This window comes from Meriones unguiculatus, chromosome 7 (assembly GCF_030254825.1).
Source record: "Meriones unguiculatus strain TT.TT164.6M chromosome 7, Bangor_MerUng_6.1, whole genome shotgun sequence".
NCBI lineage: Eukaryota > Metazoa > Chordata > Mammalia > Rodentia > Muridae > Meriones > Meriones unguiculatus.
This window is the reverse complement of record NC_083355.1, coordinates 86,583,262-86,598,761: the sequence shown is the minus strand read 5'-3', so window position 1 is coordinate 86,598,761 and position 15,500 is coordinate 86,583,262. Positions and strand designations below refer to the sequence as shown.

General features: G+C 45.7%; 1 protein-coding gene across 2 annotated transcripts in view; it reads right to left on the bottom strand.

Moving 5' to 3' along the window:
* Positions 1-15,500, bottom strand: part of Rad51b (RAD51 paralog B) — a 523,994-nt gene that overhangs the window by 8,709 nt on the left and 499,785 nt on the right. Inside the window, exons 11-12 of one of the 2 annotated variants that reach the window (XM_060387771.1) lie at positions 14,376-14,454; positions 4,378-4,567 (exon numbers count right to left, since the gene is read on the bottom strand). In XM_060387771.1, coding sequence (XP_060243754.1) covers positions 4,551-4,567; positions 14,376-14,454 — 96 coding nt within the window. In that variant the 3' untranslated portion in view covers positions 4,378-4,550. Of the gene's footprint in view, positions 1-4,377; positions 4,568-14,375; positions 14,455-15,500 lie in introns of those variants that run through there. The other variant, XM_060387770.1, reaches the window with a different exon arrangement.

The following is a 15,500-nucleotide window of genomic DNA, read 5'->3' as shown; positions in this document are numbered from 1 at the left end:
CAATTGACACTTACAGGGAGTGCTAGGACCCAAGATCGGTCCTCAGAAGCAGACACTTTGTACTTTCTGCTTTCACTTGTTTTTTCTCCATTACCGACATCCTTATTATCTGTTTCTAAAATTCTCCTTGGGCAATTTGAGGTTCTGACAGACAGACTTTTGCAATCCTGACTAAGCAATTTTGCTTTGCTCATAGTGTAAAAGACAGCATGCATAGTGTTCAGCATTTCTGGATCTATCCAGATCTTCTGAATCTTCTCCAGGACTGAAGTATCCCAACAGGGGAGACAAAAGTGCTGCTCTCTACAGAAAGGTTGATATACATTTGAAAAAAAAAATACTCCATAGAATGACATCATCAATAAAAAGAACAACAATACAAGCTACCCCACATCCTGGCTACACCAGCCTGGCAGGTTCCCAGCTGTGTCTTCTCTCCCATGCAGCTTTCCTGCATGTGTCTCTCAGTATTTTAATAGTGACAGAAATGAAGAAGGCAAAGTGATTATTTTCCTCAGCTTCAGGCCACTATTTAGGGCATGGGCTCCAACCAGCAGTATTTCTTCTGTAACTATGTGGAAAATGATGGCTGGTTTCTATAGAATTGTTTATAATTGGGCTGAGTACTTTGGTGAATTGGGCAGGAGTAAGGGAGGTTGCAGTAGCTGTGAACAGAAATATTACAAAGGCAAAGGGCCTGGGTTCAAATCCCCACTCCAGCTTTTCCATCAAGTGACTGACCTCCCTTGCCTCTGCCTCCTGTTTGAATGCTATGACAACCCACCTCACTAGACTGTAGAAAGGATCTACCCACGTGTGTTCAGTGTGTCACACACCGCACAGTGCTTGCTGTGAGCTGTGGCAGTGCCCAGGCCTGTCTCAGCAGCACAGCATGTGGCAGAGGTCTGGGGACCCTCAGAGCAGGAGGGGACTGTGTGGGTTCGTCAACCCCTGTATACCCCTGTATACCCCTGTAGAGAGTTCTCAGAGCTTTCTGGGGTCAAAACAAAACAAAAACAATAGGAGTCTCCAGGATTCACATTTTAGAGTGTGTGTGTGTGTGTGTGTGTGGAGGGAGTCTCTTCTTCATAATATCTCTCAGACTCTTTTGACTGATCCATTTTTATGTGTGGGGTGCTTCGCTCTTCTCTTTTAGTTTAGCCAAAGTGGAGAGGGACCCAAGTAAGAGTGGTAGACAAGAAACATTTTTCCTGAAGAGAAGACGATGGTACTTCTCCTCACTCCTCACAAGGTCCATGGCCGACACCTCTATAACAAAGCATAGCTTCACATGAGAAAGCGCTCTATAGTTATTTACTCTTTTCTTCTTTCAAACCAAAGGTACCTTTTAAGTGATGCAGAACCCAGAACAATATATATGAATGTGTGTGTGTGTGTATATCTGTCCCTCTCTCTCTCTCTCTCTCTCTCCCTCTATGTGTGTGTGTGTGTATGTATCTGTTCCTCTCTCTCTCTCTGTGTGTGTGTGTGTATCTGTCCCTCTCTCTCTCTCTCTCTGTGTGTGTGTGTGTGTGTATGTATCTGTCCCTCTCTCTCTCTCTCTCTCTCTCTCTGTGTGTGTGTGTGTGTGTATAAACACTGGAAGAAATGTGTCATCAGAAGAGAGACAAAAAGACATAGACATCTCTTGCCAGATCCAGGACCAACCCCCAAAGAAAGGAAGTAAGAAGGGAAGATAGAAAGACCCTCCTAAGAGCTGCCATCACTAGGGACAGGTTAGTGCAGCTATATTCTTGTGGCTCTCCAGCCTAAAGATGGCTGCCTGTATATGCAAAACTGAATTACTTGGGTGCCCTAGTAAGTGGAAAGTGAAGCCAACTACTGGGGATCTGAAAAGGCAAGTAAGGAGAAAGAAGGGGTATGGAGTAACAGCTCCCAGCTGGTTTTGGCCAGGCAGTCAATTCAAACACATGTTGTTGTCCTGTTGATACCAATTTGGGAAGGGTGGGAAGAAGTCTCTACCTTCCTCTCAACCTGCAGGCATTGCAGACAGATCTGGAAGGACCGACCTGGTAGGAATTTTTACGCTGCTGGCTTTCTGTCAGTTGTCCAAGGACGTCATCTCTAAGCTCAAGGGGAAGGTCACAGCCTCTCTGTGCTGGGTGCCAGAAATTGTAGGCAAGAAACATTGGTACTTTTTCCTTCCCCCATGGCAAGGACCCTGGTGAGCCCTCTACAACAAAAGACAGATTTATGAGAGAAAAGCATCCACATTTATCTAATATGTTTTATATGGCACAGAGTCCTCAGAAAGGGCGACCCAGAGAAACAGGAAAACATGCAGGTTTTTTTTTTTTTAATCTTTTATCTTTTTAAGGAGAGTGGACAGCAGGATGATTGGAGGATAAGCAGGTATGATCTAATGGCAGTAAACTAGGGGGCAGATACAGCTGGTCTGTTTGCTCATATTCTTCTCTTCATCCCTATGCCTTTGAGAGATAAGAGCATTCCTTTCCTCGGGGCCCAGGGAGGGCACCTCTAAGCTGAAGTCTTTATGACCTACTTCAGGGGAAAGCTGGCTAGGTTTTATGAGCTGCTCAGGAAAAAGGGAGAGGGGGAGGGCATAAATCTTCCTTTTGTCGTTTCCTTATATACGGGGCTAGCGTACATCAAACCTCATCTTCATCTTCTCAAATACTCCTCTTAAGTTGTCTTAAGTTAGCCAAATCGTATCCTAAGAACGCACCAGAAATTTACACTTAATCAACTGCAAAATGCAGCTTCGTCTGCACAAGCCTTCTACGGAGAAAGCACAAGTTCTCAAAATATCTCTCACTCCGAGGAAGCACGAGGCTTCAACTGGAAAGTGTCCGCCAGGGCAGCTTCTTCCAGACTTATACAAATCCTCCTGGCACCCTCATACCCAGCATGCCTGCTGGCTCCTCAAGAAAATGCTTCTAGCATAGCAAGACACTTTTCCCATCCCCTGCAGCGCGGAGCCTCTACATTATCCACCACAAGGCTTCATTGTATTTTGTAGTACAGTTACTAGGATGAGTTTTCTTGTAATCTTATTTGTTGAGGGGAACATGGGTTCTATTACTTTATATTGTTATATGCTCAACAGTTAATTTGTTTAGCAGAGTCAGTCTTTCACCACCGTCACCTCACTTTTTGCACAGCGCCCTGTTGGGCACCAACAGGAGGCAGGGAATGAGACAGGATCCTTGCCATAGCTCCTGTGACATTTCAAATCTCTGAAGTGGGAGCAGGCATGAAGTGACTCTACAGTTGGGGGTCACTAAGAACTTAGATGACAGGGTGCCAGAGGCTGGAAAGATTGCTGTTAAAAGTAATTTTATAGCATAGCACAGTGGTATATGCCTTTAATCCCAGTACTAGAAAGTAAGGATTCAGGCAGCCGGTTCTGTATAACAAGTTCCCAGCCATGTCTCAGTAAAAATAATTTTACATTTATTCCTCCTTTCTTTCCCTCTCTTTTGTGTGTACAATGTGTATATGTGGAGGTCAGAGGACAGCTCTGGGGAGCTGGTTCTTTCCTTTCAACGTGTAGGCTTTGAGGACCGAGCTCAGATCATCAGGCTCAGTGGCAGGCATCCTTACCAGCTGAGCCACCCTGCCAGGCCTGGGAAGATTCCAAACTTGACTTTGAAGGGGCTTAAGCCCCCAAACATTCCACTGAACCAGCTCAATCTGATGCTTCAGCTAGGACCCTCAGGGCAGTAGAAGCCGGTGGGCCCGGCATCCTAGGGAATGGACTGAATTACCCCATGGGTCACCAATTGATTTATTTGCTAATTGAGTGGTCTAGCGCTCTGGGCTTCAATGCTAAAGAAATCACTTCATCCTCTATTAAATACTGCAAGACTCTCACTTTGTTCTGCAAGTCTGCACACAGTACACCAGCGGAACGTGAATTTATACTTACAATAGTTACGCCACTAATGACCCTTCCAGACAACAGCAATACCATGCACGCTCAGCTTCGGGGTCGGATCTGAGCCTGTCAGTGAGTTCTGAGGCCATCGACCTCCCTCTGACACAAGAGCAGACCCCCACGTCCATGCCCGCCTCCAGCTTCCCCGAAGGTTTCATGGTTTCATTTGTGAATCAGTTACTCTTTGGAGACCCCGATTCTTTGTACACCTTTTCTTTTTATTCTCTGGACAATACTTTATTCGGAAATGTTCCCTTCTGTAATTACAAATCTTGTTAGCCCTCCTCCTCCTCCTCTCCCCAGGGGGATTGTGGGCTTTAATTAATTAATGTGGCTAAACCGCTTTGAGGTACATGGTTGAAAGGTGCTATGTAAGTGCAAATTATTCTTATGGCTGCTGACATCCCATGGCGGTGGAGCCCCTCGTCAGGCTCCGCATCTAGAGTCAGGACAAAGGCTTCTTCATCTTCACCTTCCCTTCTGGGTCTGAAATCACTGTTACCATCTCAACAGCAATCAACCAATTAATCCTCATTATGTTGGCTTCCGTTTTCCTTTTTCCAAGCAGCACCATCCTGTTTCATTTCACAAATCACACCCCCATCAGCTCTGGACAAAGGTCACAGTATCCCTATGGCCTTTCTTGGCCTAAAAAGAGAGAAACAGAGAGAGAGAGAGAGAGAGAGAGAGAGAGAGAGAGAGAGAGAGAGAGAGAAAGGGAAAGTTAAAAAGAAAATGTTGTCATGAAATGTAGCATTCCCACAGTAACCTAAACACAGCTCTTCCTGCGGCCGCAGTCCCTTCCCAGAGCCCAAGCATTGCGTGCCCCAGAGACACTCAGAAATGGCCCACTCAGGGTTAAGGTCCAGCAACTCTGGCTTGACTGCCAAGAGCCACATACAAAAGGGGAAGTCTGTCTATACGAGGTGGGAAAGGATCATCCAAAGACACAGGAGCCCCTCTTTGGCTTTTCTGTTACCCCCAAGTTTCCCCTGAGAAAGCCAGCTGCCATCTGTGGCCTCAGAAAAACCCTCACAAAGGCTGGGAGCCATGATTTAGATGTGCTATGCTACACCCAGCACACCACAGCCCTTAACAAATGCCTACTACTTCCACTATGGTGAGAGCCATTGAAAGCAGCCCTGTAGGGGAGACTTGGCCTCTCATAGGGACACTGCTGACCAAAACACTCTTTACAAGGTTGCGCCTCTGGCCCTTTGTTGGAGCGGTTGCGAGCAAGCCTCAGGGGGTCATGTCTTCATCTGCCTTCATTTATCCTCCCTATTGAAGGGCTCCTTCAGGACATTGGTCAGTCTCTGTGGGAAATGATTTGAAGAGTAACAAAAGAATTTGGGCTCTTTGGGGGCGGGGGGGGGGGCTTCAGAATTCAGTAAACATCTGGACGTAGAAGGCCAGGTTCTCAAGCGGTCTAGCTGGGGAGATGTCAAAAGAGAGAAAGAGCTATGTGTGCAGTGCAAGCGCTTAGTTTTGTGGTGACATTTGTTGTCCAGAGGCTCAGCCTCCCCAGTAGGTAGAAGGAAGATTTCTCAAAAGCTCCTCTATCTGTCAGCCTTGAAAGCGCGGCTTGCTCTTTGTTGGTTCTTGTGGCACATGTGAGGAAATGGAGGTTTCGCATGGCTACTGAGCAGCATGTGGAGGACGGCCTGATTCGGCATGGACTGTGAAATAAACAAGGGTTGCATAAGCCTGTCCTGGTAGCTCCTCTGCATTTCCGTCACCCCCGAGGTTTGTAAAGCACTTACTAGTTAAGGTAACTTACTGGGTTCTCGGGATGAACATATTTTAATTGACTAATAAAATAAAGTAAGACAGAAAGAGAGAAAGAGAAAGAGAAAGAGAGAGAGAGAGAGAGAGAGAGAAAGAAGGAAGAAAGAAAGAAAGGAAGAAGAAAGGAGGAAGGGGTGATGTGATTTGCATTTCATCACATGGGTGATATTCAGGACCTGAACTCTTGACTCTCAGTGTTCCCTTTATTGTTGAGTCAATCCATTTAGAACACATTAGTCAGCACGATTCAACATTTGCCCCTAATCAGCGTTAGTGATAGAACTAATCAGCATTCCCCAGTGTCTCCAAATCTATCCTCAAACAGCAAAAGAAATTGGCCCCTGACAAGAGACAATGGGATGTGGGTTTTGCCTGTATTCACCAGCTGAATCCAGTTCAAGTCCCGCGTGCTCTCAGGCGCCTTGCCTAGTCATCCCAAGCTGGGAAGAATCTATCTCTTTATCCCTTTCAAGCCCCATTGTTTAAACCTCTGTAACAGGTGCCAGTTTGTTTTTGATTAAATTTATCAAAAAAAAAAGGACTTTACCCCTACCTTCTTATGTCCTCTGCATCTGGAGCCACCTAGCTTTGTAAACAATAGGTGTCCAACTAGTATGCTCTGAACTGAACTAACTGTCACGGAGCTTGAATCATATTCTAGAAGGAACGCCAAGTCCTTTTGGAAGTGATTTACAAAGAAAATCAACAACCCGAATTGATTTAACATCTTTTGGTATTATTACCTGGGCATCTTAACAAATGCAAATTATTAACTCTGCGAATGACTTCCAGATTCTACAGGAGGCGCACACAGCCAGCCTAAGTGTATTCCAGGTCTTAGAATAAAGGCTTTCCTTCTCTAGCCTTATTTCAACTGACATCTTGTTCAATGTTTAAAGAGAAAAAAAAAAATTGTAGGCAGAAAAAAGAAAAACCATTTGGGAAAAGAATGTGTTTAGTCTGTGACTTTGGACCCAAGTTTAAGTTCTTCCATTCTAGTAAATCACATACTGAAGATCCTGCTTAAAAGATGGGGGGAGGGGGGTGTTGAGACAGGATTTTTTGGCAGAGTAACTGACTGCTGTATCTTATTCTTCTGCTACAGTCTCTGAAACCAAAGAGGAGGCAGAGCTGTTGTTGCTGTTGTTGTTTTTAAATACATTCAGTATTTACATTGCATCCCAAGGCTGTAACAGCCCTAGGATCTGTACTAATGTACCTGCAGTCTCTGTGACTGGCCTCTGAAGGGGATGTGTCATTGAAATTCCTTCCAGAAACGGTAGCAGCGCCCCCTGGATTACTTGGTTATATGACCACTCATTTTAATAACGTTCTCAACTTCTCTTGTGGAGAATTTCATCTAAAGCTTGGCCCACACCATACAAGAAGCTTCAGGTGTAGTTCGAGGTAACTGTCCTTAAAGGAAGAGGGATGCCTTCCCTGTGGCCATTATTTCCTATCAAACACAGACCCTGCTGCCTGGATGGACGGAGGACATGATGCTGAGCCATCGCCGGGCTCTGAGCTGCATCCCTCCACAGCCGTGTGTGAGAAAGCACAAGTTCTCGGCGCTGTACGGCGCTGTTTAACCCCGGGATTAAGCCCAGCAAGGCTACAACCCAACCACTGTCTGGAATTTCCCAAGAGATCCTGTATCAGTACAACTGGTGCATCTTTTAGCTTAGGGTGTCAAGATTTAAGAATTGGGACTGGCCTGCAGTATGTCGACAGAGGCTCAGGTAAACGGCTACACGGCTTGCTGTGACAGGGGAGGGCCCAGAGGCATGAGTTTCTTAAACGTCAGGCCGAATGCTTGGAAAGGGTTCCAAACCCACCCTGGAGGCAGTGGACATACTTCCCCTGTTGGAACTCTTGTTTCCTCACTCGAAGGAAAGAGTGGTGAATGAGACCTCAGTGTTTTGTAGGAAATGCATGTATAGCTAACTTTATGCAGGGAAGTTATTCTCATCATTAAGCACCTAAGTAGATGCCAGAAGCACATACGTGCAGTGTAGGTCTCAGCAGAGGACAGGAAAGCTTGCATTCCCGAGGCGGAATTGACAGAGGCACAAAGAGTCTAGGAAAATCCGAAAAACCCTCACGATAATACGCAACTGCGTAGAAATTGGTTTACTACTTTCAGAGGGAGTGTAAAGCGGGACCGTCTTCAGGGAGGAAGCTGAACTCGGGCACCAGGCACACATGTAGTAGACAGACACACCTTCCCATAAGATGAAAATAATACAACTTTATAAAAATGACCATAAAAAAGGGGAGTGGGATTGCATGCAGTGGATATGGTTTACCTGAAGTAAAAGAACATGAGTTATAAATGTCAACGTAGGTATATCACAGAGACATGTTAAATGACAAAAGAAAAGTTGGGAAATGTGTATGTTAACCATTTATGCAATTTCTAGACTGTATCCCAGAAGAAGTTATTCTATGCGGATTCACACCTAGACAGAAAAGCATTCAGGAATGGCAGGGAAAGAGGTATGACCCTGGAGAACTTTGAGTGTGAACCCTGAGGTTTGAGGGGCTGGCTTCAGGGCTGGTTTTACAGGCTTGAGCCTTGAAGCTCATGGTCAGAAGGAAATAAGGAACAAGCTGAGGGTGAGTGTTGAAGGGCGATATGGGGAAGGGAATGTGAAATAAATGTCAAAAGAGAAGAGCACTGGGTAGGTGGGGCTGTGCCACCAAGAACCCTGGGGGGCGGGGAAGCCTCTTGAGGCTGCACCAGGACCTGCTGGATGAGGGACACAGTAACAAACCAGCTGTGCCTTCCTCCCTATGACCTCTGGAAGGAGAATTAATGCTGCCTGCTCCACAGAACCCCAAGGCTCTTGGCCCAGTCTTCCACATGAACGCTGGGCTGTGCCAGGTATGTGGGATGTATTTACCATGCAGACACTTCCGTACCTGGATAAAAAAAGATTGAGAATTTTCTGGATCACTTTATGTCCAGGAGAAAAGAAAGAAAGAAAGAAACATTTAGATGAAATACTGATTCTAAATGAAGGCTAATAAACCCCATATGGCAGGATCTAAGGGGAAGAACTCTTGGATATTGTCTCCCAGGTGGCTTAGTACTAAGAAAAATGGGGTTGGAGAGTTTAACCCAAGTTTGTGACAAACATGTAGAGCAGATTAATGTCTTTCCCCATAAGCTTCCAAAGGTGCACAAACAAGGCATCTTTGATGGTAAAAGCTGATCAAGAAAGCAGAGACACAGCTGTCCAGATCTCAAAAGAAATAGCTTCTTTATTTTTTGGTTCAACCTGAGTCTGGTAAATGGCTGGAGCTTATGTCTAGCTCCTTCTCAGGATCCGTGTTGAGATGGTTCTGTCTCCTCTCATGGGCCCCACCCCACCTCAGCTCCTTCAAACCTAAACTAGTACAAGACAGCACAGGGCCCAGAGCTAACGTGTTACGCTAGACCCTGGTGGTGTAAGAACAATGGAAGACATGCATAATTCTGTCTCACTAGGCAATGAAGCTGTCTTCTTAAAACAACTTGGCTTTCTGCTTTTCCAACCACTCCCTGAATTCCTGAGGAAAGGAGAATGCAAGGCAAAGCAGTAAACACCAGGCCTATTCTGTCCTCTCCTGTCTCTGGGCCAGCTCCTTCCTTCATCCAGTCATAGGCCCCAAGAAAACAGGGCTGGCTCTTGGAGGGCCAGCTGGCTTCTCCCACCCTGCAGGGCCCCTTCTACCCCCAGCATCAGCAACACACCTGGCCACTTCCCATCTCCGAGTTTGAGCTCTGTTCTTGGTGACACATTTGAAGCTCACTAAGACAATAGGCATGAGCAGAGAACGTGGGTCAAGTTGGAGTTCCCTGAAAATTCTCCCTTCCCCTTTGTAGCCGGTGCTCTATCCATCCCTCAAATCAACTGCTTTTTCCTAGCCATCAGTTCTGACACCTCTCTGCCTCACTCAGCCCTCAGCAAGCTTTTCCGCTTGGTAGGTACTGAAGCTTCCATGGAGGGTTAAAGGAAAATGAGATTCACGGTTCCTTTCTATTCCCAACATCCTCACTCCCGTTGAACAAAGGCCTGAACTCTCCCTCTAAGTCCACCTGGCCCTTGATAGAGAACAGGGCTTGTGGAAGCTGGTGGCCACTGTGGGCTCGGCTCCCTCTCCTTTGGGGCCTAAGTATTTCCAGGCTCTAGGGCCTAGGCATGAGGAGGCAGACTCCCAGACAAATGCTGGGCAGACAAAGAAGATGCAAACAGGATGGTATTACCATGTTAATAGCTTCCGTCCAGTAGCCTCCTGAAGATGCCTGGGAGGGTGGTTTTCTTTCTTTTACTTTTCTTTCTTTCTTTCTTTCTTTTTTCTTTTTTGCCAAAGGAGAATAGTTCCGCTTTTTATTTTGCGACAACAATAGCACGGACTGGCTCCTTCAAGTGTTTCAAAAAGCAGCTTGAGAAATCTCTAGCCAGCCCCTTGGTCTTTCCAGCCTGCCCTTTCATTGTCCCTCCCACCCCAGTGAACAAAGGGGAGGGACTGGTGTCAGCGCCCCCAGTTGCTCTCAGCATCCTAATCCTTGAGAACCAGTGAGGGGAATGGCCTGTGGAGCTTGGTAAATCACATCTTGCCCTCACCTTTCATTCCCTCCCTCGGCTGTGCACTCAGAAAGCTTCAGGTATTAGGAATCTTGGGGTTTGCAGAGGGATAAAAGGCACCAAGGGACCATTCCCACGGTCACTAACAGCTCCACCCCCAGAGCAGTGTGTAGGGGCTAACCGCACTTTCCCACCACCCCTCCCAGAGACTGACGCGACACTACAATGGCACCTGCTTCTCTCAGTGGCAGCCCAGGACCTGCCTCAGCCTCCTAGATAACCTTCCCACCACCCTCCTCTGTGTCCTGCAGGCATGAACTGTCAGTCGCAGCCTGGCTGTCTAGCCAGAGCAGCCCCTCCCGCCAAGAAACCTTAACTGCTGGTCTCTAGGTTTATTACTCAGAGAGCAAGGATTTAAACCTGAGGACTATGCAGGTCTTTCAGCACGCTCGGCACCCCTTCAGGGGCTGAAAGTAAGCTTGTGTGTTTCAGGCAGTGGTGATCTCAAGGGAATATGTACTGAGAAAGAAGAGAAGTATGTGGCCTCCCAGGAGAAGCGGAAAAGCAGAAGTCTGGAGGCCTCTAGAGATTGCTCAGGCTGCTTATTGCAGTCCAAGCCACAGGTCCCTGTGATGTAGATCCATAAACTCACCATGTTCATATATGCACACATAAGGGCTACATATCACATGAAAGGATCCAATGCATGTGACGTAACCTGATATTTTCCTATTCCCCTTCTGCTCTTCTCTCTCCACCTCCCTTTCTTCCTGAGGAAGAAACTCAGGTTATGCTGGTTATGAGCTATCAGTTTCATTAGAGCCTGCTAGCAGGTTACTGTATGGTTCTTGAAGCTAGGGGCCAAGAGAGACTTTTCTCAACGTCACAGCAGAACTGGAACTGAAAACCAAGCGTTTGCTTCAATAAAAGAGGCTTGATTTTTCTGGGGAGCACAGCTCCTGTCTCTCACTCCTCAGAACACTTGGAAGGACATGACAAGATGTCAGGGCATGTGAGGTTGTGTTCAGAGGCATTGTTGAAAGGGGAAGCAGGGTTCCCTCGGAAAGGAAAGTGCTTCTTGGGGAGCAGAAATGAGAGAAAGGTTTGGAGCCCCTCCTTCGAGCATGTTTTTATTGGTTGGGGACTTTGCATTATAACATTTTCTTGCATTTTTTTTTTTCCTTTCTTGGATACATTGATTCAGGTCCATCCTTTTCAGTAACATGCTTTCTTTGCTGGTTTCTAGCTTCCTCTGTAGTTATTATTTGCTATATTATTATTGTTATTGTTATTATGTGCACACGTATGACATAGCATGGACGTGGAAGTCAGAGGACAATTTTTAAGACTTGTTCTCTTCTTCCACCTTGGTTTATTTTTTTCTTTTTAGGTTCTATTTTATGTGTAAGAGTGGTTTGCCTGCATGTATGTATGTGCAACACATATGTGCCTTGCAGCAAAGGAGGCCACAAGAGGCACTGGATCCCCTGGGACTGGAGTTACAGATGGGTGTGAGCTGCAGTGGACGCTGGGAATCACACCTGGGTCCTCTGCAAAAGTAGAGATCACTTCTAACCACCAAAGCCTCTTTTTAGCCTCTCTACACCAGCGTCTCACTTGGTGTGATTGCTTATATACTTATATACTCCAGGCTATATATACTTATATACTTATATACTCCAGGCTTATATACTTATATACTTATATACTTATATACTCCAGGCTAGCCCAACTTTGGGGTGACTCTCCTGCCTTTGCCTCTCAACTCTTCGTAGGATTGCTGTGATTACAGGTATGCACCATGACATCTGTTTTTGTTTGTTTGTTTGGTTGGTTGGTTTTTCCTCTCTCTAATGTAGTTTTTGGAACTTAAATTCACTCAGTTCCTTGGGCTTGTGAGGCCCTTACTGTTGGGTTTTGCCCTCCACTCAGCTTCTACTCTTCTCTGAATTCCTCTCCTCATCTGGATCATGACCTTAGGAATGAATCTGGTCCTTGCGAACACCGCGATGTTACCCACTGTAGACAAGCTTAGGGGGCTTCACAGCGAGGCTTTCAGTACAAGCTATCTGTGCAGAAGGGATTCTTTTCTCCCTGAATTTAGCTTGCCATCTTCCATAGGCTTTCTGAAATCTTCATCTACATTTTCTACTTACTAGGCTACTAATCTTTTAAGACAGCCTCTAAAAATGAGGCTCTCAACACCCGCACTGTGCGCTGGGTAAATATAAACCCAGCTTTCTGACTACTTATTAGTTATACACCCTTAGAGAGTATGTAACAAAGGGGCCTGCTGTTTGCTTTGCTTAATCTGGTCTTAAAATCTCTGCTTCTTTGTCAGAAAACAGTATTTGCAATTGTTAAAAAAAAATATTTACCAAGGAACTCGGATAGCAGAAGCCAAAGGCTAAGAGCCAAAGGTCAGCGGTTCTTACCCCAAATTTCTGTGGACCTGAGAGCCTCCCGCTGTGGAGCTCAGCTGCACCAAACAAATACACTGCTTGAGAGTCCATTAAGAAGCAGACGGTTTAGAGGGGGAAGGAAAGGGAGGGCTACAGCCTAGCCCTCATCCAGAAGCATGAACTCTCCATCCTGCCCATGCTGGGTCTCTGCAGTGCAGAACCTCCTTGGAGACATTGGAGAAACTGCCCTGTTTTACAAACCTGGGGTAAAACCTGAGTTCATAAAACCCTGCAGGGCAGACATTCCTCCCTTGCAAAGCAGTGGCAGGAGGCTCTTTACGGTTCAGGGCAGATGTTCACCTATGAATTCCTGTGGGCGGGGTCTCTGGCCTGACAGTGGGGAACAGACGTGAATTCTGGACACTTCTGACTCCATAGAGCAGTTTCAGACACTGATCTGGAGAGACAGAGGTCTAAGTCTTGAATTTCCCTTTGCATATTAACTACTCTCCAGAAAGACCTGCGAACATCAAGAGCCTCTTCTAACCAGGGTACCAAGCATCTGGGGTTGAACCACCACTCATCAGTGAGTTTCAGGTTGTGGCCCAGTGGAGTTCTGCTTTGAATAAGAACCTGGCTCCTTTCAAGTCCCAGGACCACGATATCACAAATCATAAGCTAGAAGTGTCTCTGAGACTTCAGCACAGGGAAGTGGAGGTTCAGGAGCCCCCCCCCCCCAGCTCTGCAGGTTGTGGGCTCAGAGGGAGATTTTTGTCATGCTGGCACAGACAACTTTGCACAGTTCACACCATAGCATCCGGAAAGGAGATGGTAGGGGCAAGTTCTCACAAACCATCAGAAGTGTTCCAGACATTCCCCTGAGAACAAACACCTGCTTTAGAGGAGACTATTTCAAGTATTTAAAACCAAACTTAGATAATTAAAAACCCCATTGATGGGGCTGGGGAGCCTACTCCGGAGAGAAAGTATGATGACTAGAGTTCAGAACTCCAGACCCCATGTGGAAAGGTGGTGGTGACAGCTGAGGTAGTCAGAAGATCCCCTGAGGCAAGGTGGCTAGCCATACCAGCCAAAAGGGAGAAGTCCGAATTTGGCAAGAGATCCAGCCTCAAACATAAGGTAGACAGTAATGGAGGAAGGCACCTGTCAACCTCAGGTTTCAATACACACAGGCACACATAAAAATACACACACACACACACACACACACACACACACACACATAAGCAAAAAAGATTATTATCAAGACTCTGTGGTCATACTTCAAATTGGTCTACAGAATCACTTAAGGAATTGAGCCCTCATTTTTTTTTGGGGGGGGGGGTGTTGTTGCTGTCCCACTTGGAAGGTTTCTGTTTGTTTTTCTTTTTGTTTTGTTTGCTATAATGCAAAAATGTATATGAGTGCTCTACCACTGAGGACAGCCCCAGCCTGTCCATTCTGCTATTAAAGTCCTGTAGTTCTTCCTCCTTCATTTGTTGGTCAAATTCTTGTTCTGCAGGCCAAATCTCTTGATCTTATCAGAGTCAAATAACTGTCATTGGCTAACCAGCCTGGGCCTCTTTGGGTTGTCCTGAGCTAGCATCTGAGAAGACCCAAGCAGTATCTGCCAGGGGCTCTGGGAAGCACTGAGAAGAACATGCTTCCAGAAATGGTTTAACTGAAGGCTCTTACCTTGAAGAACCAGGCCTTCGCCCTTGATGGTGTAGACAAAGGAGGTGAAGGGCGCCAGAGGGGACTTGGCAATGAGAACCTGTACAGAGAGCATATTTTCCAGAGTTAGACAAAAGTTTAACACGGACCTCCTCTGGTTCCCTCTCTAACTTGACAGCTGACTTAACAATTCATCAAATTTATTATTAAAAATATTTTTAGAAATCTAGGCATGGTGGCACATGTCTTTTTAATCCCAGCTCCTGGGAGGCAGAGACAAGCAGATATCTATGAGTTTGGGGCCAGCCTGGTCTACATAGTGAGTTCTGGGATAGCCAGGGTTACATACAGAGATTCTGCCTCAAAAAACCAACAAAAAACATTTTTTGGAGCCACATGTTTAAATGAGTCTTAATCATCCCAAAGTGAAAGACAATTATCTAGGAAAGAGAATTATTTCAAATACTATGCCACTAAATACTATATTCTTAAATAAATTCTTCCGGAAATAAGATTATTTTATATGACATGGTTAAATAGTTACCTCTCTGCTCAATGATTAACCTACCCTAACTCTCTCATTTTATACATAACTTAGCTGTTAAAAAATCAAACCTACCCTTAAAATAGTTACTATTATGACAAATATTCAAAACAAATTGCTGGGGCAAGCGATGGTGAGCTGTTTTACGGGTCCCAACTCCTTACTGAGTGTTCTTCTGCCCTTTATCATGTGACTGTATTTTCTTTAGCTGAAGGTATGGTGCGTTTTTGCTGGCTTTTGACGATGGGTTTGGCTACATGGTTTGTTTTGGCTTATGCCAGTTCCCAGCCTAGGCCTCAAGTATTTCCATCTTACACTTCTGCCATAGCCAGAGGAAAACAGGTTCAAACTAGTCAGCTACATCAGGAGAGTCAAAGAGTGCCTGGACAAGAGCTAGCTGCCCAGGCCCACATGCAGGAGAGATAAATATTGCTGTGTCTCTGGATGTTTGGTGGCGCCGTCATGAAGAATTATCGCGCACAAGGTGACCCACACTCCAGAAAAAATTAAATGTTTGAAGTGCTTGGATCAATGACATTCTCCTAAGACAAATGTCTCTTGTAAAGACCGTGATTGTTTGATAAAAATGATTTGTGTCAAAT